This window comes from Podarcis melisellensis, assembly GCF_964234715.1.
Source record: "Podarcis melisellensis genome assembly, chromosome: 6".
In the NCBI taxonomy this organism is placed as follows: Eukaryota; Metazoa; Chordata; class Lepidosauria; order Squamata; family Lacertidae; genus Podarcis; species Podarcis melisellensis.
In genome coordinates this window covers 72747654-72775557 of record NC_138538.1, presented here as the reverse complement: position 1 = coordinate 72775557, position 27904 = coordinate 72747654, and the positions used below count along the sequence as shown (strand labels likewise).

Below are 27904 nucleotides of genomic sequence, written 5' to 3'. Positions count from 1 at the left end.
GGCCCTCTCGCCGACCTTTCCATGCTGGCCTGGTTGTTCCTTTATTTACTTTATTTTACCATATATCTACAAGCTGACACATGAACATACAAACAATAACAGAATCAAACTGTTACGAAAATTACAGGCGGGGGGGGGGCACATCTTTAAAGTTGTTAACAGTTACAAATATTATGCCTGAATGTATCCTTTCGATTTGACAGCTCAGGGAATATACCTAGCTTTATGAATAATATAAAATCAAAACCTTTGCCAAGTTCCTCCATTCCAACACCATTTTGCCCTTGGAAAAAGGACTCTTTCCCCTGCCAGCTCCCCAAGCTTGAAGACATGTATACACTCCAGGAAATGCCCGGAGGTGACAATTGCTGGGCTCATTGTTCTCCAAGGGAAGCCAAATCTCATCACTTAGCCACTGGGTGTTGGGGGTCTTGACCAACATACCATGATTATCACTAGTCATAGTTAAGGGTTATAACTGTACTTGGCTTTTGGGTTTCTGTTGAAAATGAAGGATGAGACAAGTAGTGTTTACTGAAACAGATTTACAAGTTGATGCCAATTCCAACATCCCTAACAGAACAAATTGTATCACATTGGAAAGTAGCAAAAGGAGAGGGGATAAAACTCTTCATAAATGATGATATCCAATTTGATTCCCCCCAATAGTGTATTTATTTTGCTAGTGTGTCCAGCTGTGCAAAATAAATGGATTTAGAGTGTTCTACACATGAGAGAAGGTAAGGAGGCAATTTCCTAAACTTCCACAACATTCCCATCTTTTCTGGGTGATTCTTGGTTTTAAAAAACCCAACAGTATAAAATAAATAACCACGAAGTTTTCCAAACAGGCAATATAAAAGCTGTTGGTAGAAGGCTGCATATCCAGCAGGAGAGAAAGTCCCAAGTTGTCATAGCAGCATCAACCCACACTAAACAGTGGCGAAAAAAGGGAGCCTATTGTTAATAAAACAATATGCTAAGATATTTAAAAGCTAGAAAATACCCTGGAGATAATTGACATGGGCATAATGGTGTGAGACATAACATTGGCTACTCCTCTCAGTTAAGAGTGCAGAATGCACAGAACTGAACGTGAGTAAAATTGGGTATTTGTGTACTTTTCTCTCCCAGCCATCCACCAAGGAGGTCAGAGGTGCTTTCCTGAGTTTTCACCATTTCATCTCCTCACAACCCCCATGAGAAATGCTAGGGTAGCAGATGGTGGCTTAAATTTGTTTTTATAATGTATTTATGTATTATGTATTTTGTTTTCAATTTTTATGTTGTGAACTACGCTGTGATCTTCAGATGAAGGCTGGCATTCAAATGTAACAATTACCGTATTTTTCCATCTAGAAGATGCCCCCATGTATATTTCCTATTTGGGGGGACTCAGATTTAAGAAAATGGGGAAAATATGTACAAGATGCCCCCTAATTTTTGACATTATTTTTAGGGGGGAACTAGTCTTATACACAGAAAAATACGGTAATAATAATGATAATGGGTTTCAAATTAATTTGACTCTATGCTGGTCTTCAAGTTCCATAGTCCTGCCCACCCACCCACCCCCGCTGGATGTTTCTGGTGGGCTGGTGAAGTAGTCCTGGATGATACCCAAGTTATTTCCCTCCTCCCTATTCACATATGCCAACTAGCATACCCAGCAGCAGCTGGTGGGACACTGCTATTTACCTGGATGCCCCAGAGGGAATCAATGTGGTGAAGAAGCTGCTGCAGCTTCTGCAGTACCAGGGCAGCACAGGAGCCCATTGGACACTCCTAACGCAGCACCTGCATTGCACCAACCAGCCTAGTGCCTCTCCCCTCTCAGTTAATGGCAACAGCTGAGAAGCCAGGTGACCTACGCCACCCCCACCCTCCTCTGCCAGCCTGGGGGCTGGGGGACAGGGGGCAGGCTGGTGTGGAGGACTCCCTGGTCCTGAATGGGGTAACTGTGCCCCTGAAGGACCAGGTGTGCAGCCTGGGAGTCATTTTGAACTCACAGCTGTCCATGGAGGCGCAGGTCAATTCTGTATCCAGGGCAGCTGTTTACCAGCTCCACCTGGTACGCAGGCTGAGACCCTGCCAGACTGGTGCGTGCTCTAGTTATCTCCCACTTGGACTACTGCAATGCGCTCTAAGTGGGGCTACCTTTAAAGGTGACCCGGAAACTACAACTAATCCAGAATGCGGCAGCTAGACTGGTGACTAGGAGCGGCCACCAAGACCACATAACACTGGTCTTGAAAGACCTACATTGGCTCCCAGTACGTTTCCAAGCACAATTCAAAGTGTTGGTGTTGACCTTTAAAGCCCTAAATGGTCTTGGGCCAGTATACCTGAAGAAGCGTCTCCACCCCTGTAATGGTTATATGGGGTTGCTCGTGCGTAAGTTGCTGCCACTCCTGGCTAGGTGGCCTGGTTAAACCTTTCCTGGCTGGACAGCCCTTCACTTCGTGGCTGTTCAGTCGCTAGCAGAATCCGTCTGTGGGCGTTTCTTGAACCTCTTCCAGCAAAGAAGCTCTTTGACGCCAAGTCGCCGCCTGCTTTCCCTGCGCGGAAGTCTTCTGCGCAGGGTGGGTTTGGGCAGCGGAGGACCTGTGCTCTCTTCATTGGTCTCCTGCGAAGAGTCCTGGAGCCTCCTCTCTGCTTCCCCCATCGGCCCCCCTCTATCCCTGGTGTAGCGCTGATTATCTTCCCCAGCCGGAGACCTGCCTCTCTCCTTACTTGGCCCCTCTCCAGCATCGCTGTGGAGCCTCGCCTCCTCCGCTAGTTGCAATGGCAGTTCCCTGACAACCCCCATTGTTCTGCCCGGACGCTGAGGTCCAGCGCTGAGGGCCTTCTGGGGGTTCCCTCATTGCGAGAAGCAAAGATACAGGGAACCAGAGGGCCTTTTCGGTAGTGGCGCCCACTTGTGGAATGCCCTCCCATCAGATGTCAAAGAGATAAACAACTACCTGACATTTAGAAGACATCTGAAGGCAGTCCTGTTCAGGGAAGTTTTTAATGTGTGACATTTTAACGTATTTTTAATCTTTGTTGGAAGCCACCCGGAGTGGCTGGAGAAACCCAGCCAGATGGGCGGGGTACAAATAATAAGTTGTTATTATTGTTGTTATTTTTATTATTACTACTACTACCGGGTCCACCTGTCCACCTGTTGCACCGCTGCAACCATGGCAGTATCCCACTCCCTGTTCCAAACCTCCAAAGACAGGACATAAATTGTTACCCAAATATGTAGCCTGGTGACCTATGAATCCAGCCCCATGTCTTGGGGACTACTGTGTGCTTGGCAGGAAGTAAAAAAACCAGGAAGTTCCTCAAGTCCATACTTTGTGACTACCTTTGGACTCGTGAACCGTAAGTTGTGCAGGCTGTTTGACCAAGGCTTTAGATGCTAACAGATTTATTTTTTCTAAGTCACTTGTATGCACTTTGATTTTTATATAATTTATACACCACTGAGTTTGCAACTGGGCTTACAGAAGACATACCAATGGGATCCAACAGAAAAGCAGACTTAATTTTACTTAAAATTATTTTACATAAAAAAATCTTTGTATTGTGAACTACCCTGTGGACTTCAGATGAAGGGCAGTATGCAAATATAATTATAATTATATAATTATAATAATAAACTTCAATCGGGGGAGCAGGGGAGTGATGATTGAACTCAGCTGGGAGGGGAATTCACAGAACTGAACTCACCACACATGACTCCTGGTGGATATGAGCCATGTGTATTTCTAGTAATAACATAAACCTGAAGCTTTACCGGCACTGAAATTTCAGCAAAAGTGCTCAAGTGCATGCCAGTAACTTTTTGAAAAAAAAAACAACAACCAGAGATTAGACTATGGGGAATAACCAAAGAGTATTTCTCTTCCTTATGCTTTTGGTATTTCTCGCTCTCCCATCTTAATTCTCAATATTTCTCGTTGGCATACATCCAAGAATTTGTGAAAAGACTTTGGGCCACAAAAGAATGTGTGACACAGCCTGCTTTGTGTGAGATCTGACTCATTTCTTATTTGTACTTGATCTCAGGAAAAGGAAAATGTTTCCACCGTAGAATTATTCCTGTAATAATCAGCAGAGAAAGCCGTTGAGTGTAAGGGAAACAGTTTGACAAGATAAACGCGGTTGCAGCGACACAGGTAGTCTTGTATAAAGGGCATTCTGAGAGCTAGACTATTTAGTTTTTGCTATGTTGTTACTCGTTACACTTGATTTTAACTCATTTTAATGAGGCATTCAATATTGCTTCAGTTTTGCTCCCTACCCAGAACTGTGTCAGCATGCCTGGAATTTTTCTCCTTGCCTGCTTTCCATCAGTTATTTCCTAATTGATTCAAATGTACAACTCGCAACCTACAAACCTAAATAAAGTACATATGAGAGTCCCTGACATGTGATCGTGCTCTTCTGGCTGCTGAAAAAGACCCACAGATGTCAACATCAGTGTTGTCAAATTGCCCTCCCAAGGCCTATTTTTCACTCATGTGGAAGACTTAGATTGGCTGGGACTCCACATAAAACCAGGCCAGCAGAAACTAGGGAAAGCGGCATGAAATTAGCTTTCCCCCCACCCTTATTCTCTGCTACTCCAGTGCCAACATTAATGGGGAAGCTGGAGGAAAATTCCATTTGATAGGTTAAAACATGCCCTTGCTTAATCTGGGGACAAACGCAATCTGACAGTGGGTGCATTTCTCAGATCGGTCCTTGGGTATTTTGGTTAATTATTTTAGTCCATCTGAAGAGCAAATGAACCTAGGTGGAATGCTGAACTGTAAGAGTCTTGCATTTGCCTGGAACTATCCCAGACCCGCCCCATCCTCTGAAACACATAATAATAATAATAATAATAATAATAATAATAATAATAATAATAAAAAATTTATGATTTTCACTTATATACATTTCAATCATTTTACAGTCATTTTTAACATTTTAACTCTGAAACACTTCTTAGAGCTGTTGCCATGGCTGGTGGGTCCCAGTTTGTCTGCAGGCATGCTCTAGATGAGGGGTAGTCACTGTTGTGTCCACCAAGTATCATGGACTACAACTCCCTTTGGCCCAGCCAGCTCGGCCAATGGTCAGGAATTATGGGAATTGTATTCCAAAACATATATAGAGGGCATCCCTCATCTAGAGCAGACCTGTACACAATCTGGGACCATGAGGTTCATTTACTCCAATCCTCTGCAATCTTTTTGCTCAACACAGGGCTCAAACCCATGACACTGAGATTAAGAGTCTCATGCTCTACCAATTGAGCTATCCCAGGTTCTTGTGCCCATCCCTGGCCTAAACAGGTTGAACTCTACCCTTCTCACAGGCTGCAATACCAAACAAAACACTCTAATGTGCCGATACAGGAGGGGTGAGGCAGGTCCCCATGATCTGTTCTCCCCGCCCCTCCAAAATCCCTTGTTTCAAACACCTGCACATGGTAAAGAAAACAGAGGCATTTCATACGTTTAAAGGTAAAGGGAACCCTGACCATTAGGTCCAGTCGTGGCCGACTCTGAGGTTGCGGCACTCATCTTGCTTTATTGGCCGAGGGAGCCGGCGTACAGCTTTCGGGTCATGTGGCCAGCATGACTAAGCCACTTCTGGCGAACCAGAGCAGTGCACGGAAACACCATTTACCTTCCCCCCGGAGTGGTGCCTATTTATCTACTTGCACTTTGACGTGCTTTTGAACTGCTAGGTTGGCAGGAGCAAGGACCGAGCAACGGGAGCTCACCCCGTCGCAGGGATTTGAACCACCGACCTCTGATTGGCAAGTCCTAGGCTCTGTGGTTTAACCCACAGCACCACCTGCGTCTTCATACTTTTAAGAAATATCAAAACTGACCAGTGGCGTAGCGTTGGTTGCTGTGTCCTGGGGCGAGTGGGTGCATGTGCCAGGAGGGCAGCAGCCCAGCCCTGACCGCTCGCCCCCATAAGAGCAAAATAGGGCTGCACTGAGCCAGCTGCCCACCCGAGCAATGGGCAGCCCAGCTGGCCAACCCAGAGAGGAGCATTCGTGCAGGCTGTGCTGGGGGGCACCATGTTCACGCCCCCCAAATTGTGCACCCGGGGCCACGACTCCCCTGGCACCTCCCACACTACACCCCTGACACTGACCCATGAGGCATGTGTGTTAAGGCAGAGCAAGTTTAAATACACTAGGAAGAACAAGATACAGTAGTTGCTCAAGAAGCAGCCGAGGCATCACAGAACGAGGCTGTCTATTTTACTTACGGCCAAATATGTCGCTGCATATACACTCAGAGCTGCCTCTTTGGAAGGAAATGTTTTTCTGGCTTTCATGATAAGATCTGGGTTTCCAGAGCAAGCCTCTGCACCACTGATGAACTGCGTAAATTGCTGGCATCCAAGAGCGGTGTAGTTGGGTTTGCAAAGTGCAATAAAATGTGGCGCAAGATTCCCAGTCACCACTTGTCCGGCATTTACAAAGATGTCTGTTGCAAAAAGTCCAAATGCATAAATGCCTGGAGAAAAGGAAGAGGAAAAGGAAGAGTTCATAATCTGGAATGCTGACCAAACGTTACTTCAAACAGCAACGGCAATTTCTCCATGAAAGTACCATCCAGAATGCATGAGCAATAACGATGCTAATATATATTTTGGGTATTTAGGATGGTTTGGAGGTCATCCTCTGAGCGTGTGCACACTATGTTGTCATCAGCATACTGAAGCTCTATGAAGGAAGTTACAGTAACCTTACTTGAAACAAAATAAAAAAAAAAATCCTTCCAGTAGCACCTTAGAGACCAACTAAGTTTGTTATTGGTATGAGCTTTCGTGTGTACTTCTTCAGATACCTGCATGCACACAAAGGCTCATACCAATAACAAACTATCTTGGTCTCTAAGGTGCTACTGAAGGGTTGTTTTTTATTTTGTTTCGACTATGGCAGACCAACACGGCTACCTACCTGTAAATGGTAACCTTACTCTTTGCTTTCAGCCTGCTCAGACTGAAGAGCTTTCCATGTGTTCAATATATGATTTCTACTCTGGTGAGGAGTTTCCCTTCGACAAAGTGTAGGATCCTGGCAATGAAAATAATGAATAGAGTTGGGGCAATAACAAAACCCTGTTTAACACCTGATCCCACTGTGAATGGTTCACTTTGAGAGCCATTGTTATCTGCGATTGTTGCTGTCATATTATCATGGAGGAGCTGAATGATGTTTACAAATTTATCTGGGCAGCCAATTTTCAGAAAGACAGTCCACAGGGCATTACGATTTACAGTGTTGAAAGCCTTAGTCGGGTCAATAACCACTGACAACTGGGAAACACTGGCCTGCGAGCGCTCCAGTTGGAGAACAGCCTTTACTGAAGGTGTCATGGGCTTTGAAGACGCTCAAACTCAGGACGCAAAGGAGAAACGTGTTAAGAGGAAGGCATGCTTGGCAAATCCACACTGTGATCAACTCCTGCCCAGAAACCAATGTCCCACCGTGGAAGGATGTGTGGATCCAGAATTGGCCTCCACAGTCACTTACGGGCTCATTGTTAAAACCGTGTTTATGGAAGACAATCTTACTCGGTTACGAGTGATCGCCAAAGAAGAAAGAAGATATAGTTTGGGTATTGTATATTTGCATTGTCCTAGCTAGTTAGAGGCACAGCAATCCAAGAAAGAATTTTATTTTATTTTTTTAGCATAGCTTACATAAAGTCCTAGAATCTCTGCAAGGCAAAGAAAGCTTGGGGAAATAGATGAAATGGGGGAAATATTGGTAATCATTCCCCTTAGAGGAAGAAGGTCCATCATTAGGTACGTTTTTGTCCCTCCTCCCACCAAACGTTAGCAAAACTGAGGAATGTTTATTATGAATCTTTTATTATCAAAGCTGCATGTATTAGGCCCTCAGTCTTTATTGTTAATGAAGTACAGATGTATTCATCTTATTACTGAAAAGAAAAAGCAGATGCGTTATCATGTGACGAATTCTTTCACGGGGGTTTCATCAAGTTCCTTAGAAATCTGTCTGGGAATACCAAGTTGAAAATCACTGCCTCTCTTTTAAAAGATTCTGAAAAGGTTTTCAAGAACAACAACAAAAATAACATTCTCTCAGATGCCTCAAAATTACACTTTTTGGAGGGATTCATTTTCACTGTTGCATATTTTTATGTTTTGGGATTTATAGGACTATGGTGTGTGGCATCCTATTTTTATTTTCTTATTTGCTTCCTTGTAGTTCTCAAGATGAATATTAACGTGAGGGGAAAGTATTACCATAGGTCATTCTTCACCAGCTTGTTGCCCTCCAGAGGTTTTGGGTGACTGATGGGAGTTGTAGTCCAAAACATCTGGTGAACAACAGATTGGCAAAAACCACCATCTAGGAAAAGTTTTCCCAAACCAGGGTATCCAGCTGTTTTTTGAACTACAATTCCCATCATCCCTAACCACTGGTCCTGCTAGCTAGGGATGATGGGAGTTGTAGTCCAAAACCTGGAGACCCAAGTTTGGAAAACCCTGATCTAGGGTGAAGACTGGCATTGTCTTTGCTTTCCATCACTCTAGTGGGCATCTCAAGAGAACAGGACAAATCTGCAAGGAAGGCCAGCCATGTCTTTGCACATGGTGCTCACCAATAATAATGTAAGAATTATGAAATTCTAGGTTGTCTGATGTAACAAAGTAAGCAGTTTTTGAAGACTAGTCTGGTGTAGAAGATTTAGCAACAGAATTTCATCCTGAAAGGGCACAAAAACCTCAAAGGAAGCAGCAGAGAACCTCTGACCTGCAAACCTAATTCATTCCACCTCATTTGGCCCACAAAATTGTTTTGGTGAAGCCACACTCACCTGCCCTACACTGGGCATCATATACATGTGAGGCAGGTGAAAAACCAACTGGACTAAATGGGATTTGCAGGCACCGCTGACTGGCATCAGCTGCAAAACCCTATACACAGTACTTTGCAAGCATTGAGAATCCGCTGGTCATCAGGGCTTTGCAAGTGCTGTGTCAGGGCGCATGCTTTGAAACAAAAATGGATGATTGACAGGTGGACAGCCTGTGTGACACATGAAGATCTGGAAAGAATGCATAATAGTCTTACCAAGAAATCTGACAGTCCTGCGCACCAGTGGGTTTATATAGCAACAGTCTCCGGTTAATATTGTTTTTTCTTGGTTTTCAAAATCCCGTGTGGCCATCTGTAAGCAAAACACTGCAGTTTCTCCAACGATGATCTTGAAGGGGGAGAACAAAGAAGAAAAGGATTTCAGTAAATATGCTTAAAAGCGTGAGCAAACAGTCCCTAAAGAAGCCAGTGTCTAACCGAGTGAGGTGCTGAGTATACTGATGTTGGGGGAGGAGGAAGGCTGTAGATTGTCATCTGTTCCCTTATTGTGCCAGAGCAGGGATAGTCAACCTGGTGCCCACCAGCCCTAACCATCATGGAACATAGGAAACTGCATTATACTAAGTGAATATATTGTTCCCAGCTCAGTTTTGTCTCCAGTGACTGGCCTGGTATTAAACTAATGACCTGCCCTTCTCTAAAGGCAGACTTTGCTTCTGATTTATATGACCAAACAAACTCATGGTGGACGCACTGCTACTAAATATGAGTTTATTTGGCAACATTCATGATTATTTGATATGATTTGTATAAATATGAACCTTGTATTCCACTATGGAATAAACTTTATGCTACTCATTTATTTAAAGCTTTCTATGATTACGTATTATAATTATTATGCCATCATGTTTTTTTTTTAATTCCTCTTTCTAAGATTTTTATTGAGCATTTAAGACAAATTTTTTCAGGTGCAACCTGTGAGGTAGAAACGGGGATCAGAAGAAATGATGGGTGATAGCTTGGAATTTCTTCAGTGCAGGTTTTTTATATTCTGGTTAAAGAAGCCAGGCAGTTTTAGCATACAGTTTTAGAAGTCTTGGAAGTAAATTAATTCTGGATTCTTATGGAACACACAAACACACACCAGTCCTACAATCCTTATAAACAGAAAATTCAGGGCTTCGTCTCTCACATATCATCTATGATATCCTTTGCCTTCAGTCCTTGAGTAAATATGAATTTCACCTTGAATGTGAATTAATCAGAACAATGACAACAACAAAGAGAGCTCTTTATATCCAATCCTAAAACAGCATTTTAAGTGTTGTTCATGCAAGTGTTGAGTGAAAGCCTTGACAGCATGTGTTTTTCAGAGGTAATCTTGTTCTCCTCCCATCTCCCCACAGCAACTGTAAAGAACACAATGGATTTGGCACCATATGTAGACACTTCATTTCCAGTGCAACTTTAGCTGAGTCCAGAAGCAGATAAATGGCCAAGGCAACGGGTGCAAGTTCAGAAGAATCTGCTCCAATTTGCTGTTCATGCCTGAGGAAATTTGACAGCAGTATTCCCTGGGCAAACTCCAGCCAGTTTTACCTCAGGACTCAAACTCTTGGGGAATGGGGCTCATTATTATTATTATTATTTTACTTAATTATTTGCTCACTACAAAACAGCTTACAAAAATTTAACAGCCAAAAGAATTTACATAGAAACAAAGAGAAGCCATTGCAGTAAAACTATTTACAGTGACCCATAAACTTCTCATGACTAAAGTCTTTGAGGGCAGAAACTGGAAAGTGCAGGAAGATTCTGGAAGATTTTATAAGGTTCATTTCTGAGGCAAATATTGTTTTGACTATCTCAAGGTCACAGCGAGTCAGGAGAGATAAGTTCCTGCGCTCAGCAAGCTACTCTCTCGCTCTCTCTTACTTTCGTTTGTACCTCATGTGTCTGACGTTTTTTCTGAAGTTTTTTGTAACAAGCCGTTGCCTTTTAGTAAAAGTTTTTCCCCCTTTTGGACCTTTGACTCTGCATGGTGTCTGTTTGTTTGTTTGTTTGTTTGTTGATTGATTGATTGCAAGATGCTGTCCATCAGGTTATAGACCCAGCTATTTTTTTGAGTTTTTGAGCGTTTTTTTGGAGTATGGTTCCTGAGTCAAGGGCTGGCAGTGGCAAGGTGATGCCAGAGATTGCTAGGAGCTGTACTGTGAGGCATAAGGAGCTTGTGTGGTGAGGTCAACAGAGCTGGACTAGCCATGAAGGTGCTGGATTTACTGCTGGAAAGCTGGAGCCAGAGGAGGATGAGGAATATCTCCTGGAGCTGCTTGAAGAGCAGAACGTCAGCATCAGCAAGCAGTTATCAAGCAAAGAGCAGAACATTGATCATGATCTGTCAAACACCTGGGAGAAGAGATAGGCTCTCAGCTGGTGCACAAAAGATGTCAAGGATGGTGCCCTCATTGGGGAGAGCATTCCACAAGTGGAGAAGCCACCTTCTGAACCTCCTTCTGAGGGGACACCTCAGATGAAGGGTCCAGGTAGGCTCATATCAGGAGAGGAAATCTGAAAGTTATTGCGATCCTGAGCCGTACAGGGCTTTTAAGGTCAGTTAAGGCCTCTTGGTTGCTCTTGTCTGACTCACCATTCTTCCCTGATTCCCAGAGCCCTGCTTGCCTCACCAGAGTTGTTTGCCTTACTGATAGAATTTGCTTTCCTGCATAATGGACCATCCTGGAAAGCTGGAATGGGCCTCATCTGATGATTGTCCTGGTTCTGGCTTGGTTGCCAAATCTTTAGACTGTTGATCATGTCATGGGTTCTGTCTCAGGAGATTATATCTGGCCTTGATCTGCAGTTCTGGACTTGGATCCCACCAACAAAATTTAGTTGTGAGGCACAACTAAACTTTATTATCAGTTTTCCGTATTCTTGCCACGCTGCTTTGCACACCAGATTCGAGGGCAGAGTACAAATTTAGGTTTCCACAATCAAAGTGGATTAAAGTGCCTTGTCACCCTACTAGTGCAGGGGTGAGGAACCTTTGGCCCTCCAGACAATGATGAACTACACCTCCCATCAGTCCCAGTAAGCGTGGCCAGGGATGATGGGAGCTGTATTTCAGCAACCAAAGCTTCCCCACACAAATCCTATCACAACAGATGCCTTTTCAAAATGCTGGGGTTTTTTTTACACCTTGGATGTAAAAGTCAATTTAGGTCTATGCTTAGATAGAGATGTAGGCTTTTCTACTCTTTTGATACTATCGTGCTTTTGGATTTACATCCAGTTCATTCAATACAAGTACATGGCCCACACTTTGAACTGTATTCTAGCTTTAGCTGCTATTTATGATTCTGCTATCACTCCTCCCACTGGGAAGGTCAAGCAATGTTCCGTGTTCTATTCTGGAATCTCCTTTACTGCCAATTACAAGCTGTCTTGCAAATTTTATTTATTAACCTCATAAAAGTAATTCGGTAGATTTCTGCCTACATTCTTCTCAATCGCTGTTAGACCAATGTTTAGATTCTCCCCTCCTTCTCCCCTCCCAGATTATTTCTAATTTTGAGGCACCCGCTGACACCTGTACCTAATGATCCAAATCTTGGCTGCATTATTTCTCATTAACCTTCTCTTTCCCCATAAAATGAGCATTTAGTTTCAGTGTTCTCATGACAATCGTTTGTTCAGTGATATCCGAATGAAGAAACACATAGGATTGCGTCAAGTCTCTGATGCTTGTTTAAGCTGATGAAAGAAACTGCCAACCTGATGCAGTTTTCATTTTATAAATTTAATAAAACACTTTTATCCTGCTTCTTAGTCAAAGACTCTCAAAATGGGTGTTTTAAAGGTTTTTTTTTCTAACAAATTTAAAAGCATAAAGTATTCAGGTTGCAGCACATTAATCCGGAAGTAATGTGCTGTGGGTTAAACCACAGAGCCTAGGACTTGCTGATCAGAAGGTTGGCGGTTCGAATCCCCATGACGGGGTGAGCTCCCGTTGCTTGGTCCCTGCTCCTGCCAACCTAGCAGTTCGAAAGCACGTCAAAGTGCAGGTAGATAAATAGGTACCGCTCCGGCGGGAAGGTAAACAGCGTTTCCGTGCGCTGCTCTGGTTCGCCAGAAGCGGCTTAGTCATGCTGGCCACATGACCTGGAAGCTGTTTGCCGGCTCCCTCAGCCAATAAAGCAAGATGAGCGCTGCAACCCCAGAATCGGCCACGACTAGACCTAATGGTCAGGGGTCCTTTTTAAGCCCCACTGAAAACAATAGGGTTTATTTCAAAATCATTCTGAAGGCATCAAGCACAGAAAATGCAAGTTGCTCAAGTAAAGTAGATTCAGAAAGTATGGAAGTTTCAACGGACAGGCTTCATCTAACCAGTCCTATCAGTGGAAGCTTTGTACAAAGATAACTGCTTGTGTCCCCCCTCCCCCCTTTTTCCCTCTCACAGCCACAAAATTGGCTCTGGGGGTCAGAAGAACTCCCAGACCAGCATGGGTGGGGGCATCATTCCATCTGGCAAGCTAGAATTATGGAAGAGCGCTACATTGAATTCCACCTAATGTGTTTACTACGTACAAGTAAAATGCAATGTGCTAAATTAGATTGCTCTCTTTTGGCACAAATTTACATTGTGGGTTAGCCACTCTTTCAAGCATGTGCATATACACATACACAAAGACACAGACACAAGAGAGGGAGGACTGACACACAAAGTGGAATACAGCAGATGGGTTGACAGCTCCCTTTCTCTCCTCTTCTGCCTGCTCTCTATCTATCTTCCCTTCCCCATCCCATTCACTCTCATTCTGTGGTCCACTCCAAGCCTCTTGGTGGAATGTATACAACTTGCAGGTTAGCCACTCCTCCTCTGGTTTCAGATGTGAACTATTAGCCTAATGGTACGCAGCAGTGCTATTTCCCTGGAAAAAACAGGTGCCATAACTCACCGTGAACACCTCCCTCATTCTCTTAGAATGGCAATGACACCCACCAGAGAGATGCTGCTGTGAATTCCCCCTGAAAAAAGGCCTGGTATGCAGATTTGCATGAACTTCAGAAATAACTGCAAGCACACCAAAACAAAAGAGGCTAGCTTTTAAGATGATTCATAATATTATTTAAAAAAATAATTACTGATTCATGATATCAAATCTAAATTAAAAGCATTGGAAATTATTCATCATGATTTCATGCATTCATTCAGGAGGAGTTTCCATCCTCAAGCCAAACCAACACACAGAAAAAATATATATTATTTGTGTTCAGCTGCGGAGGAAGCCGATTGGGTGCCTGGGGCCGCATGCATGTCCTGTACCCAGGAGCGGGGGCAGCTGCCTGCAGGGGTGGGCCAAGCCGGGGCAGGACGCTCCGTGGGGCCTTGGAGGAGTCTGCCTGCCTCCTTCCACTCCGCCGCCCTACAACTGAGGTGGAGACAGTGGGCGGGCAGTTTAGGGCAGCACAGAGTCTGCAGGAGCCCAAGCCACTGTGTCACTCCCAGGAGAAACGGATGGCTCCGGCGCACTGCAAGCCCCATGGTGAGTGCCGCCTGGCATTTTGTCACCCCCCTCAGTGGTGACACCTGGGGCAGAATGCCCCCACCGCCGTCTTCCTCCACTCCTGTTTGTTTTGCTGGGTCATCCAAGGCTGGTCTTGGCAAGCTTTCCACTTCCAATAGCCAAAGGCAGAAAGTACAGTGGTATCTTGGGATAAGAATGGGATCCATTCTGGAGCCCCGTTCGCATCCCGAATGGAACACAAGATGCGACAACGCGTCTGCGCGTGCACGGGTCGCATTTCACCACTTCCACGCAAGCGCATGATGTAATTTTGAGTGTCTGCGCATGTGCAAGCAGCGAAACCAGGAAGTAACACGCTCTGTTACTTCCGGGTTGCCGCGGAGCGCAACTCGAACGCGCTCAATCCGAAGCACATTCAACTTGAGGTATGACTGTATCCTGGCCTGCATATTTTTTTATTCCTGATTCTATCACTACTCCATTTTTGGCTTTTGCCCTTGTAACCATGAGTCCTGTTTCTGTCACTGCATTCAGTCTTCTAACCCAGTCTTGACACTGGGTTTATCCTGCAACTTCTTTGTAGCTACCTTGTGTAACAATGCGAAAAACCCTTATTTTGCCATGTTACAAGCAGACTGCTGAATTAAAAGAAGTAGTTTATGCTGTTAAAACAAGGTTAGTCACCTTCCACCCCCCTTAAGACTCTTGCCGTCCCTCACCAAGCTTTCTGGGGCCATTGGGAGTTGGGTCCAACATCACCAAGAATAAATCACATTGTCTTATCCCTGCACTCAACCTACTGGAAGAGACCAAACGCATTGAATTTTAAAACTTGGAAATTGCAGGATGAAGGTGAAATATCATATGGCCTCAAGGTATGACTGATGTTCTCATTAAATATCCAAGAATAGACCTAATATTCTTGTACTCAGGGCAATAAATTCTGAGGTCTAAAAGGGACGCCACATCTGACATATTTACGAGACAGGATTTCCTCCAATAATTGCAATGTGCTGCTCAACAGATGATACATATTGAACATATATGGCTCAATATAGCTGAACTGCTTTATTTCACATTTAGCAAGTAGTTCATTTTTAGAAAGGCAATTTATCATTCTTTAAAAATGGAGGGTATTGGGAAGTTTACAACTCTGCTCAGCAGTCTGCTCCAACCACAATTCTCTTACCACTTACCAAGGGGGTGGAATCATACTCATGTTTGTGTGTGTGTGTGTGTGTGTGTGTGTGTGTGTTCTTTTGAAGGGATTTTGTACCCTGTGGCAGTTCTTAAAGTCAAGACACCCTATAGTCAAGACACCCATTAAAAACAAAACAATTCTACTTTGAGCATAGATTCCAGTGGCCAAATCATTAGACCCACATAATCTATGGATTTGCCAGCTTTGTTACTGTTCCTGAGCTACAGCTCAGTAGTACAGGATCTGCTGTGCATGCCAAAGATTCGCTCCCAGGTACAATCCCCGGGATCTCCAGGTAAGTCTGGGAAATTCTCCTGCCTGAACCTTTGTAGAGCCACTTCCAATCAGTGCAGACAACACTAAGCTATTGGTTTGACTCAGTCTAAGGAAACTTCCTATATGCCTTTTATAACAGCAGCCTGAGTAAACATGATCTGAGGTGCATTGCTGCCACCAATCAACCTTCCCACATCTTGGGTTTAAAAACAAACCAACCTGTGTCCTGTGTAGCATTATTGTGTCCAGGGTATCGTATTCAGGCAAGAGCCAATAAACTGGAGATCAGACCAGATAAACCTTTACCCTCATTGCATGATATTATTTGTTTCTTTTACTTGAAGTTAACTGGTGAAGAAAGACTTGGTGGAAGACTCATTTCAATGGCTACCCTGTGACCTGCAGAATGCCACAGAAGGTCTCAACACACCAGAATTAAATAGGGGAACCTCTCCCCCAAGTCAATTATGTTTTACATCAGGAAAATCTTCGCCGGCTTCTTTTTTGCACTTGAGACTGCCTTTGAAGTTTCAACTGAACTATGCATAATATTGAAGGACAGTACCTGTTTTGAATATTTAGTTGTGTCAAACCACTATTCTTTATTTTCAAAATTATTAATTTTTTGCCCCATGTTTTAAACAGGCTAAGTAAAACCTAATCTGAGAGCTAAGTGACACAAAACAGTAGAGTGTATAAGGCAGCAATCTCTAAGCTCTTTGTGGATTTATTAAATGTAAATCCAAGTACAGGCAGTGAAGGACAATTTGTGATTTTTTAATACTTTTTTCCTGCTAAGTATGCATCTCAATATTCAAATCTGCAAATACGAATTTGACTTTCTTTTCTGCTAAAGGCTTGTGTGCTTTAGTTTAGAAATATCATATTCTGAGGCTCAAAAACCCACTGTATATGCAAACCCCAATGGAGTAAACAATTCTTTGATCTTGCACAATCATTTGAGTAACAAAGCATTGAATGTTATTTCTCTCTAGGGTTCACATTCAGGTTTCTTGCAAATAGTTTTTATGAGTGATTGCCAAGCCACACATTACTGCAAAAATAAACCCCCAAGCATCAATTAAAGATTGGTCAGGACCAGTGGCGTAGCGTGGGTTGTCAGCACCCGGGGCAAGGCAAGTAATTTGCACCCCCTAACCCGTGGATTTGCGCCCCTAACCCTAACCCCCAGATTTTGCGCCTGGTGCGACCGGCCCCCCCTGCACCCCCCACGCTACGCCACTGGTCAAGACTTAAATTCTGACTGTATATACAGTATAGATTATTAGGGAAGCCCACTGCTTATTTCACTCCATTGTAAAAAATTATCTTTATTTCTGCCCTCTTCTTAATATTATTTAACCAATGATCGATCCACAAGAAGGCTTGCCTTTTTATCCAACGACTGCTAAACTTTTTGTCAAAAGCTTTTGCATCTAAGCTTATAATGTCTACCATTCTTTTTGACATTCTTAAAGAACTGGTGAGACCAGACTTTCATTTGCAAAAGTCATGCTGACTCTTCCACATCAATACTTGTTTTTCCTGCACGTTGAACAATTTAGCTTCAATAATGCTTTCCAACAACTTAGCAGTGTCAGAAGTCAGGCTAATGGGCCTGTAATTTCTGAGTTTCATCTGAATACCTTTTTAAAAATTCATATTACCCTTGCTACCGCCCAGTCCTCTGGTAAGGAGACCAATTTAGTGACAGGTTCCCTATTTTTGCTAGAGTGACAATTTCACACTCGAGTTCTTCAGAAACTCTTAGATATATTCCATCCAGGCCTAGTGACTTGTTAATTTTTAATTTGTCAGTTAGTCTTGGCACTTCATCTCTTATCACCTCCATTTGACTTCGTTCTTCAAATGCCTTTCCTGAAAAAAAGTGATTCAGGTGTGAGTACCTGTCTAACATCTTCTGCTGGTGGATGTAAAGAATTCATTTTTCTCTGCAATTTTACTACCCTTCTTCAGTAATACTTTTACAACTCTGTCATCTTGCAATCTTCCTAGCCCTGTGACTGTCTCTTCTATCTCGTGTATTTAAATAAATTATTATTGTTTTATGAAATGATTTTATCAATATGCTTCTCAATGTTTATTTGCTTGCGTTACTGAAAGGTCTACAAGAAATTATGTTGTCTTCAAGTTTTACTTTGAACAAGATTTCAAAGTAGCTTCCCTGACTTTTCTAGCTTCCTTGACTCTGCTTGTTAAAAGTAAGAAGTAAAGGACCCCTGGACGGTTAAGTCCAGTCAAAGGGGTGCAGCACTCATCTCGCTTTTCAGGCTGAGGGAGCTGGCATTTGTCCACAGACAGCTTTCCAGGTCATGTGGCCAGCATGAGTAAACCGCTTTTGACACAATGCATCACTGTGATGAGTGCCAGAGCGCACAGAAACGCCATTTACCTTCCCGCCACAGCGGTACCTATTTATCTACTCGTGCTGGTGTGATTTCGAACTGGTAGGTTGGCAGGAGCTGGAACAGAACAATGGGAGCTCACCCTGTTGTGCAGACTCAAACTACCAACCTTCTGATTGGGAAGCCCAAGAGACTCAGTGGTTTAGACCACAGTGCCACCTGTACCCCTTGTTAACCATGCAGGTAAGCTCTTAGATTTCTTTGACCTTATTCTCTATGGCAGGGGTAGTCAACCTTTTTATACCTACCGCCCACTAATGCATCTTTCTTGATGGTAAAATTTCCTTACTGCCCACCAGTGCTGCAGTAACATGTGCCATAGAACCAGTTACAGATAGGTAGCCGTGTTGGTCTGCCATAGTCAAAACAAAAAAAATTCCTTCCAGTAGCACCTTAAAGACCAACTAAGTTAGTTCTTGGTATGAGCTTTCGTGTGCATGCACACTTCTTCAGATACACAGTGCATGCACACGAAAGCTCATACCAAGAGCTAACTTAGTTGGTCTTTAAGGTGCTACTGGAAGGATTTTTTTTTGTTTTGATGTGCCATAGAACTTCATGGACAAGTGGGGATTTGAACCCTGGTCTCCCAGATTCCTGATCCAGCAGTCTAACCCCTACAACACACATAAAAAGGTAAAGGGACCCCTGACCATTAGGTCCAGTCCTGGCCAACTCTGGTTTTGCAGCACTCATCTCGCTTTATTGGCCAAGGGAGCCGGCGTACAGCTTCTGGGTCATGTGGCCAGCATGACTAAGCCGCTTCTGGCGAACCAGAGCAGCGCATGGAAACGCTGTTTACCTCCCGCCGGAGCGGTACCTATATGTCAACTTGCACTTTGACATGCTTTCAAACTGCTAGGTTGGCAGGAGCAGGGACCAAGCAACGGGAGCTCATCCCGTCGCGGGGATTCGAACCACCGACCTTCTGATCGGCAAGTCCTAGGCTCTGTGGTTTAACCCACAGTGCCACCCGCCTCCCCATACATAGCTGGTGCCTTAATTCCTATCCCTGTTAAACACCACAAAGGAAAAGTCAATGCAAGCTTGTTGCTGTGGTGCGGATTCATAGCAGGTAGGTGTATCTTGAAGACCTGCCCCTGGACTCACCAAAAGTGACATTTGTGAATCCTTAGCAACTGTTGCCGCCTCAGGGAAATCTACTTTGCATGCTGGCAATTGCTCTGAAGAAAAATCCAACAGTGTAAACTGTGGTCCTTTGAGGTTTTGTAAATGAGAGCTGCACTTTTCTGTAAACTGATATTGGCTTGTGAGGTGAGACCGCTGACAGGAAGAGCAGTAGCAAAAGAACTATCAGTAGCAATTTCTAGTTCATTATGCTGAGCCTTCCCCTGGGGCCATTTCTGTTGTATTTCCTTGTTGCCATTGCTCCTTGTTTGTTTAATAGACACAGAATGCCCTGCTTAATTCCCTTATAAGCAGGATGCTGTTTTTTCTCCCCACTATTGGGGAAAATAACCAGCCATTTTGAAGGGAAAGGAAAACAATTTCCTTGTTAATTCAGCTGGATATCTTGCTGATTAGAATAAATAATGAGATTGACACTGGAACTGAACATTAAGAAACAAATTTGATACCACACGTAAATTTAATGTTGCCTTTGCGATTGTGATCTTAAATTGTCGTCGCTTCTCTGCTTCAAATCATGTTGAATTGTTTAATTTCTTTTATCTGGACCTTTTTGTGCTGCTGCTTGGTTTAAAGTTTCACGTGCTGGTTTCTATGCCTAAATTGTTTCGGTGATTCTAATGGTGAGGCCTTTCTCTGAACGGTGGCAGAAAAAGACTGAAACAAATAAATGGAATTAGGAATTCAATGGCTGATTTCTGTGCGTAAAATATTACACACCACCTCCAGCTTGTTATTGATATTTGGATATGGGGCTTGTGCATGGCATATTATTTACCAATTGACCTGTGATACACATTAAAAGGTATAATGCAGCTAGCTATATTAGGGCAAAATGTGGGTCACATGTCAGCTTAATTTGCTATGGTAACATTACCATTAGTGCATAAAGTGGCCCATCTTTCCCTTTATGGACATTGTGAGGTAAATGGTAAAAATCAGGGCTGGTGTCACAGGGAGCGAGGAACTGCCAGGGACCCCCCTGGACATGCTGCAATGAGGAGGTTTGAGGGGTTTTTTAATGTGGTTTTAATGTGTTATTCTTAACAGGAGATTCTGCTAATTATTGCAATTTGAAGACATTGACCATTCACCTGGCAATAAGCAAGGGTGAGCATAAGATCATTTTAAGTCATAGGAATGGAAGATATGTGGTCAATCTGTTCATTTATTTATTTATTTTTTAAGGAAATGTTTTAATTTTTGATATGTACCACATAGGAACTGGAGTAAGAATGCAAACTACTGAGGAAGGCTGATGAAGCCGAATGTATCTGGCATTCCAGGTATTCACACAAATCCGCTGAATATTGAGAGCATTGAATGTATTCTCCTGTATTCCTTCTTACTCACATTACTGTGAGGGAAGGTCAGCGGTTTGAATCTGCTCAGCGGTGGTGAGCTCCTGTTGCTCTGCCCCAGCTCCTGCCAACCAAGCAGTTTGAAAGCACACCAGTGCAAGTAGATAAATAAGTACTGCTGCAGCCGGAAGGTAAACAACTCTGGCACTCACCACGGTGTCCTATTGTACCAGAAGCAGTTCAGTCAAACTGGCCACATCACCCGGAAAGCTGTCTGTGGACAAACGCCAGCTGCCTCGGCCTGAAAAGCGAGATGAGCGCTGCAACCCCATCGTTGTCTTTGACTGGACTTAACCGTTCAGGGGTCCTTTACCTTTACCTATGCTTATATACATGTTGAGGATAAAATGTCATACAAGTGTTCCAACTGTGCTAGCATTGCAGCTCATCAGGTGGAACTATCCCCCTCCTCCTCACACACAAGCTGCTCTAGGATTCTCCCATTCCCCTCTCCAGCCAATTTTGGGGCCTGGGGGTATGTGGGGGAAGAGAGGGGGGAATGTCCTTATGGGGCTGGTTCGGTAAATCCTGCCCTTCATTATTATATTCTTACAGTTCACAGATTTAGCCAACTGAAGTTTCTGTATTGTACAGGTTTTGTTTTACTGCATGGGCTTTTATTATTCTTATTATTATATCCTTGTTTTTCCTTTTTACATCCACAACAAGGCTCAACTTTCTTCTTTTGCTTTGTTTATAATGGTTTGTTTTCCTTGACTTTTGTGCTTCATGTAATGGTAAAAATGATTCATTTTACACAAATTCAGACTTTTAAGTAGTAACTGGAGCGGGTGATCATCTCATCTCTCCTCTACACAGCTTCTCCGTTCTTCCCCCACAGCCTGCAAGAAATCTAATTTTCTCCACAATCCCGGCAACCTGCATCAGCTGTTTAACAGATGGGAGTGGGGCAACATGACCGAGTGTGGGGTGATTTAACCTTGATCATTCCCTGGGTAAAGTAACTGAGAATTCAGGGATTCTCTGTATTTGGGAGGGCATAAAATAGAACCCTTGATATTGGGAGTTCTTGTGACAACTCATCTCCAGTAGGTCTAGTGCCCATGAAGCAGTTGCTGAGACGGAGGTCCATGTCTCCCCAAAGCTGCCTAAGTCCCCTCATCTCCATGGTTTTCTCCAAGCAACTGGAGACTGCATCTGTGTGCAGCCAACCTGTCCTCGCCCTCTTCATGCCTCTCCTGGTTCTGGGAGACCAGTGGAGATGGGAACTTGTCACAGCAGGAGGGGGAGACACCCTTGACTCTTCACCAGCCTGACTCATCCCTCCCTGTTGGCCTCCCTACTCTCCTGCTTCAACTTCTGCCACAGACCTGTTACCTCTCCAGCTTCCAATACAGTGGTACCTCAGGTTAAGTACTCAATTCCTTCTGGAGGGCTGTACTTAACCTGAAACTGTTCTTAACCTGAAGCACCAATTTAGCTAATGGGGATGACTGGCAGAATTCGAGACCAGGGAGAAGAGTCGGTGGAAGAAGACAGGAAAAAGTTTAAAGACTATCTACAGAAATACTGTAAAATTAATGAATGTTAGAAAAATGTTGGAATGAACTTACATGGCTTTAGTAGAAATGCTATAAGGAACTAAGTACAAATAGATACTAATGTATTAAAGGGAAAAAATAAGGTTAGAACATGTTAAGAAAAATTACAGGACAGAAAACAGAGGAAGATGGAAAGGAATTGCTGAAACAGTTAATTGAAGTGGAATACAAAAAGGGAGGTGTGAGTAGGTCGTTGAAACAAGTGAATGAAAGATAAGATATTGAAACTATTGGATGTGTTTTAAACAGTTGTTGTTTTGTTATGTTAATTCAATGTTTTAGTGTTATTGTTATGTAGTGTCTTTGTTTTTGTATTGTATTGTATTGTATTGTTTAATTCTTTTGCTTTCTTCTGTAATCTTTAAACTGTTAATAAATATCATTAAAAAAAATAAATTAGCTAATGGGGCCTCCTGCTGCTGCTGCGCCGCCGGAGCACGATTTCTGTTCTCATCCCGAAGCAAAGTGCTTAACCTGAAGCACTATTTCTGGGTTAGCAGAGTCTGTAACCTGAAGTGTATGTAACCCGAAGTGTATGTAAACCGAGGCACCACTGTACCTCCTCTTCCCAGTCTTCTCCCTCTTCATTCTCCCACCACCAATACCTGGTCTCTGAGCCTTCTTCACTGGGGGGGGGGTCCCCAGCAGATTCCTCCCACCATTCCTCTGTGCCCAACCAGTCCATGACATCAGGGCAGAAGGAGGCAGCCGACACAGATCACAAATATTAAAAGTGTGTGGCAATTCACAATGCCAGCCCTGGATTTAAACAATGAGGACAGCAGGCACAGCTGAGATAGATGTAGTCTTATCAGTTGACAAAAGGGAGTCACGGTGGAACCTGTTTCTATTCCAGTCCCCAGGGGGAAATTGCTACTTGCCACAGGTAAGTAGGGAAGACTAAATTGCAGTTTGTAGCTGAAAGGATTATTTGGCAAAAGCCATAAATAAAGATTGACTGGCTGGCTGGAAAGAACATATTAATCAGATATTTTGAACTGGGAGTTTCAGGGGGAGATCTATATGAGAGCATTTCACACAACACCAAGTGACAAGATCTATTATTCAGTCCCCCAGCCTTTTGAAAAACAATCTGTGGTATAGAGTGGCATGTTTTGTGACACAGCGGAGCTAAAAGCTTTTTTGTTCTAATATTTTATACATCGTCTGAGTATGCCCTTTCATTCCCCATGAAAGAGGTTTTCTCTTCAAGCCTAGATTGCCAATGCTGGGAATGCATGAGCGTTAAGAAATTGGAAGAAAAATTTGACGCATCACCACACACCATGGCCTCGATCCTATGAGTAAAATGGAATGTGCTAAATTAGATGGCTCTCTTTTGGCCCAAATTTACATTGTGGGTTGGCCGCTCTTTCAAGCATGTGCAGACAAACATACACAAAGATACACACCCGAGAGAGGGAGGACTGACACACAAAGTGGAATACAGCAGGTGGATTGACAGCTCCCTTTCTCTCCTCTTCTGCCTGCTCTCTATCTATCTTCCCTTCCCCATCCCACTCACTCCCATTCTGTGGTCCACTCCAAGCCTCTTGGTGGAATGTATCCAACTTGCAGGTTAGCCACTCCTCCTCTGGTTTCAGATGTGAACTATTAGCCTAATGGTACACAGCAGTGCTATTTCCCTGGAAACTGTGAACACCTCCCCCATTCTCTTAGAATGGCAATGGCACCCACCTGAGAGGGGCTGAAACCCAGCAGAGAGGTGCCAGAACTGAGTTCCTGTGAGTTCCCCCTGAAAAAAGGCCTGGTATGCAGATTTGCATGAACTTCAGAAATAACTGCAAGCACACCAAAACAAAAGAGGCTCCTTTTAAGATGATTCATAATATTATTATTATTTTAAAAAAATAATTACTGATTCATGATAACAAATCTAAATTAAAAGCCTTGGAAATTATTCATCATGATTTCATGCATTCATTCAGGAGGAGTTTCCATCCTCAAGCCAAACCAACACATGTAACACACTCTACAGAAGATATGAAATGTAAATTTGGGCCAAAAGAGAGCAATCTCATGAGATATCCCTGCTAGCAAAAGGAGCTGGTTTCCACCACTTCCTCCTATAGTCCTCTGAACCAGCCAACAAAATGATGCTCTGGGGGTTGGAGGATACTCCGGAAAAGTGTAGGAGGTGGCACTGGGTGCTTCAGGGAGAATTGGTGGAAATCTCTTTGCCTACCTTTCTACCACTATTAGCATCTACTGGATCAGAGTTCTTTCCATTCACAGAAGGGCAACTCAGGATCCAAGTCCATTTCTGGTGAACATGCTGCATGCTAAAGAGCATACTTCAGCACATCCCTACACTCACATGTCCCACTTCACATTAAAAAGGGGGAAGGATGTTAGAATTCCTGCTCTATGTCTGCAGTCATGGGATTTTTGTCTATCACATGACGGTATCTGTTTTGACTCCACAGAGTGGGAAGTGACGGTGTGATGGCCTGGGAATCCGATTCAGAGGCTGAAACGGAGGAATCCCAGCCTGCACAGGAGTGCCCGCCTCCAGGGCTGGCTGAACTGGGGCAGGGCCTTGATTCTGAAGTGCCTGCACCTGTGCCGGATCCTCAGGAGCAGGCACCAGGTGAATCCACTCTGGCTCCAGAGGTGGTTGAGGACTCAGTAGTGCCTACATGTGAGTCTCCCCCTGGGCCCAGTAACCCTTCAGCCTCTTCTGAACTGCAGAGGCTCAGGGCAGAGAGGCGGAGGGAACTGGTTTCTCCCAGGAGGAGTGCTCGCCTTAAGGCCAGGAGAGGCGGATCTCCTGGGGGCCAGGACTGCCCCTGGCCTCAGAGAAGATAAAGGCCAGTCAGCCCGGTCCCAGGTTGCGGGAGCAAAGTCATTGATGAGCTGTTTCGGCCAGCATCCAGTCCTGTTTCCCCCAGAGTTCCTGTCCTTGCCTGGCGTCCCACTGCGGACCCCGCTTCACCCGAGGAGGAATGTCTGCCGACCCTCAACTCAGGTCCTGGACCTCGCCCCACGGTAACCTGCCCCCTGGACCAGCACAGACGGAGACAGGATGTTTATATTACTGTGTTCCATGAAGTGGGACTATTGTCCTTTGTTCTTTTTTGCTCTTTGCTGTCTGATGCTAGAGAGAGAGGGAGCCATGTTGCAGTGCTCCATGTGTGTTTATATTTAAATAAAGTAGATTAGCCAAAATGCTGAGTTGCTGAGGTCTGTTACGCAAACTGCACAAACTCTAAGGATCCCTAAGTGTGCCGATGTCTGTTGGCATCAGTCACTGTGATGTTCGGGCTGAAGAAAGCTTTTGAAGCTCCTGAATGATCGACCAGGAGGGAGAGAACATGCCAGTCGGGCATGTGTCTCTGCCAGGGTCCTACTCGAGTGTAGGACAAGCTCCTGACAAAGAATAGAGTGCATGTTCAGAAGCTTGCATGTGCAACACACATACTGTGCTGTTACATATCCAGGCACACAGCACTTTTAGGTCAACCACACCACCTGTATGCCATGCCCCCAGCAGTTCATCTGCTTTAGCTCTGCTGGAATTGTTAAGAATGACTTCTCCAAATAAGGAGCAGAATATATTGAACAAAAGCAAGCCATTGCAAAATGGGAACGGGTCCTGAGAAATAATTAAAAATGTTAAGAGGTAATTAAGTGAAAGCAATAATTATACTAAGGAAGGACATAGACTCAAAGCAAGCTCATAATGAATTATATCAACTTCGTTCACAAGCCAGAATGGTTTAATATATGGAGGAAGAATGCTGGAGAATAAAACTAAGATTCGGTTTTTTGGTTCCAGCAGCAGAAGCTCACGCAAGTACTTCCACTAGAGCAAGAGGGCTTTCCCTCTCCTCTCCTCCCATATCCCCCCCCCACACACACATAGGTCAAGAGAATCCCAGAACAGCATGTGGGGAGAGGAGGGACAAATTGTTCCACCAGGAAAAGAGACATGGTTGTGCTGATAGAGCAATCTGCTTAACTCTACATTGACTTCCTCTCTACTGTTGGAGTGTAAAGGTTATATGAAGTTTAAGGGATGCTCGACCTATTATTCAAGTTCACAATGGTACTTAAAGTTATGCTTTATCAATCAACGACCAATAAATTTTGGATTTGATATCCCGCTTTATCACTACCCGAAGGAGTCTCAAAGCAGCTACCATTCTCTTTTCCCTTCCTCCCCCACAACAAACACTCTGTGAGGTGAGTGGGGCTGAGAGACTTCAAAGAAATGTGACTAGCCCAAGGTCACTCAGCAGCTGCATGTGGAGGAGCGGAGACGCAAACCCGGTTCACCAGATTACAAGTCTACCACTCTTAACCACTACACCACACTGGCTCATGATAAGCTGAATATACTGATGTCATAAGAACAGCCAAAAAATGCACTATTGAAAACTTGTCAAAAATAAATTTAGAATTTGTCTTATTCAGAAGAATTATATGTGTTGTTGAGGAATTTTTAAGGTCAGTAATTTGTATATGTTCAAGTTGTGGGAATGATAAGAAACAGTAAGGTAGTTTCAATTGTGACCCTAATTTATGGGGTAGTGACTTACTATCTTCACCTGATAAGATTCTCAGAAACTGTATACACTCAGAAGTTTGAACATACCGGCCTCTTTTCATCACTTGATTGGTGATATCTTTCAAGAGCTCGAAACTTAGAAAAATGCTCTCCTATTTAGAACTACTGAAATCTTAAGATCTAGATTTTGTAAGAAATGTTTAAGTGCCACTATTGCTTACCTTAGACTATATTTATGTGCTATTAGAAGAAGTGTTTGCTTGTTAATACAATTACTGTTGTACAAAACTTGAATTGAATCCACAGCAATTCTAGGTGTATACCTTGTTGAAGTGGATTAAACAGCTATTGGTAATCAACTGGCAGCCGAAATGCAAACTAGGACTGGAGGTTGTAGGAATTGCTGTGATACATAGCAAGACTCTTCTTTCAGGTGACCATTGTTGAAGAGGATGTTCAGCGTTTGGACTTGGGTACTTTTTAAAAGAACAAAGGGGTAGATTTTTTTGCCTTATATAAGCACATTCTCAGATGAACAGCACCGAATGCTCATACCTGGCTCTGTGTCGTTTGCCCAGGTAAAGGCAAAACAAAATTATGTACTTCTATGGAGGCCGTTTATGAATAAATATCTCACCTTTCCATTGATACATACACAAGAATACCTTCACTCATCAAATGGCAAAAAAGAAGATGTGAACCTAGAACAACAACAATCTGTCCTTTCCTAAACCTCTGCCTCTTGTGCAAACAAGCAGCAATAAAGCACATTAAGATCTTCAGGCCATCCATGCGTGAGTACATCGCTTAAGGTACAGCATCTCCAATATTCTCCCAGGACACTCTTGCTCCATGCTCCCTTCCCTACTCAGCCCGATGAATTTAAAGCCATCCTGTAGCACTGGGCATGAAAACCCCTAATAGGTGAGTAAGAAATGAATCCAGGCATGATATTGCAGCAATCAGATGTGAAATTTTGGAGACTCAACAGCCTATGGTCAGGTGTTTGAACA

The 27904-nt window shown here is 43.7% G+C and overlaps 1 protein-coding gene and 1 long non-coding RNA gene across 2 annotated transcripts in view; one reads left to right on the top strand and one right to left on the bottom strand.

The window, feature by feature from the left end:
• The window catches only part of LOC309371559, a 28260-nt gene extending 17446 nt beyond the window's left edge, over positions 1-10814 (top strand). The window contains exon 3 of the long non-coding RNA XR_014169196.1: positions 10261-10814. This is a non-coding gene — a long non-coding RNA (uncharacterized lncRNA). The remainder of the gene's footprint in view (positions 1-10260) is intronic.
• The window catches only part of PLPPR5 (phospholipid phosphatase related 5), a 93587-nt gene that overhangs the window by 43101 nt on the left and 22582 nt on the right, over positions 1-27904 (bottom strand). Inside the window, exons 2-3 of the mRNA XM_081914293.1 lie at positions 9110-9242; positions 6265-6515 (exon numbers count right to left, since the gene is read on the bottom strand). Of these exons, the coding sequence (XP_081770419.1) occupies positions 6265-6515; positions 9110-9242 (384 nt within the window). The remainder of the gene's footprint in view (positions 1-6264; positions 6516-9109; positions 9243-27904) is intronic.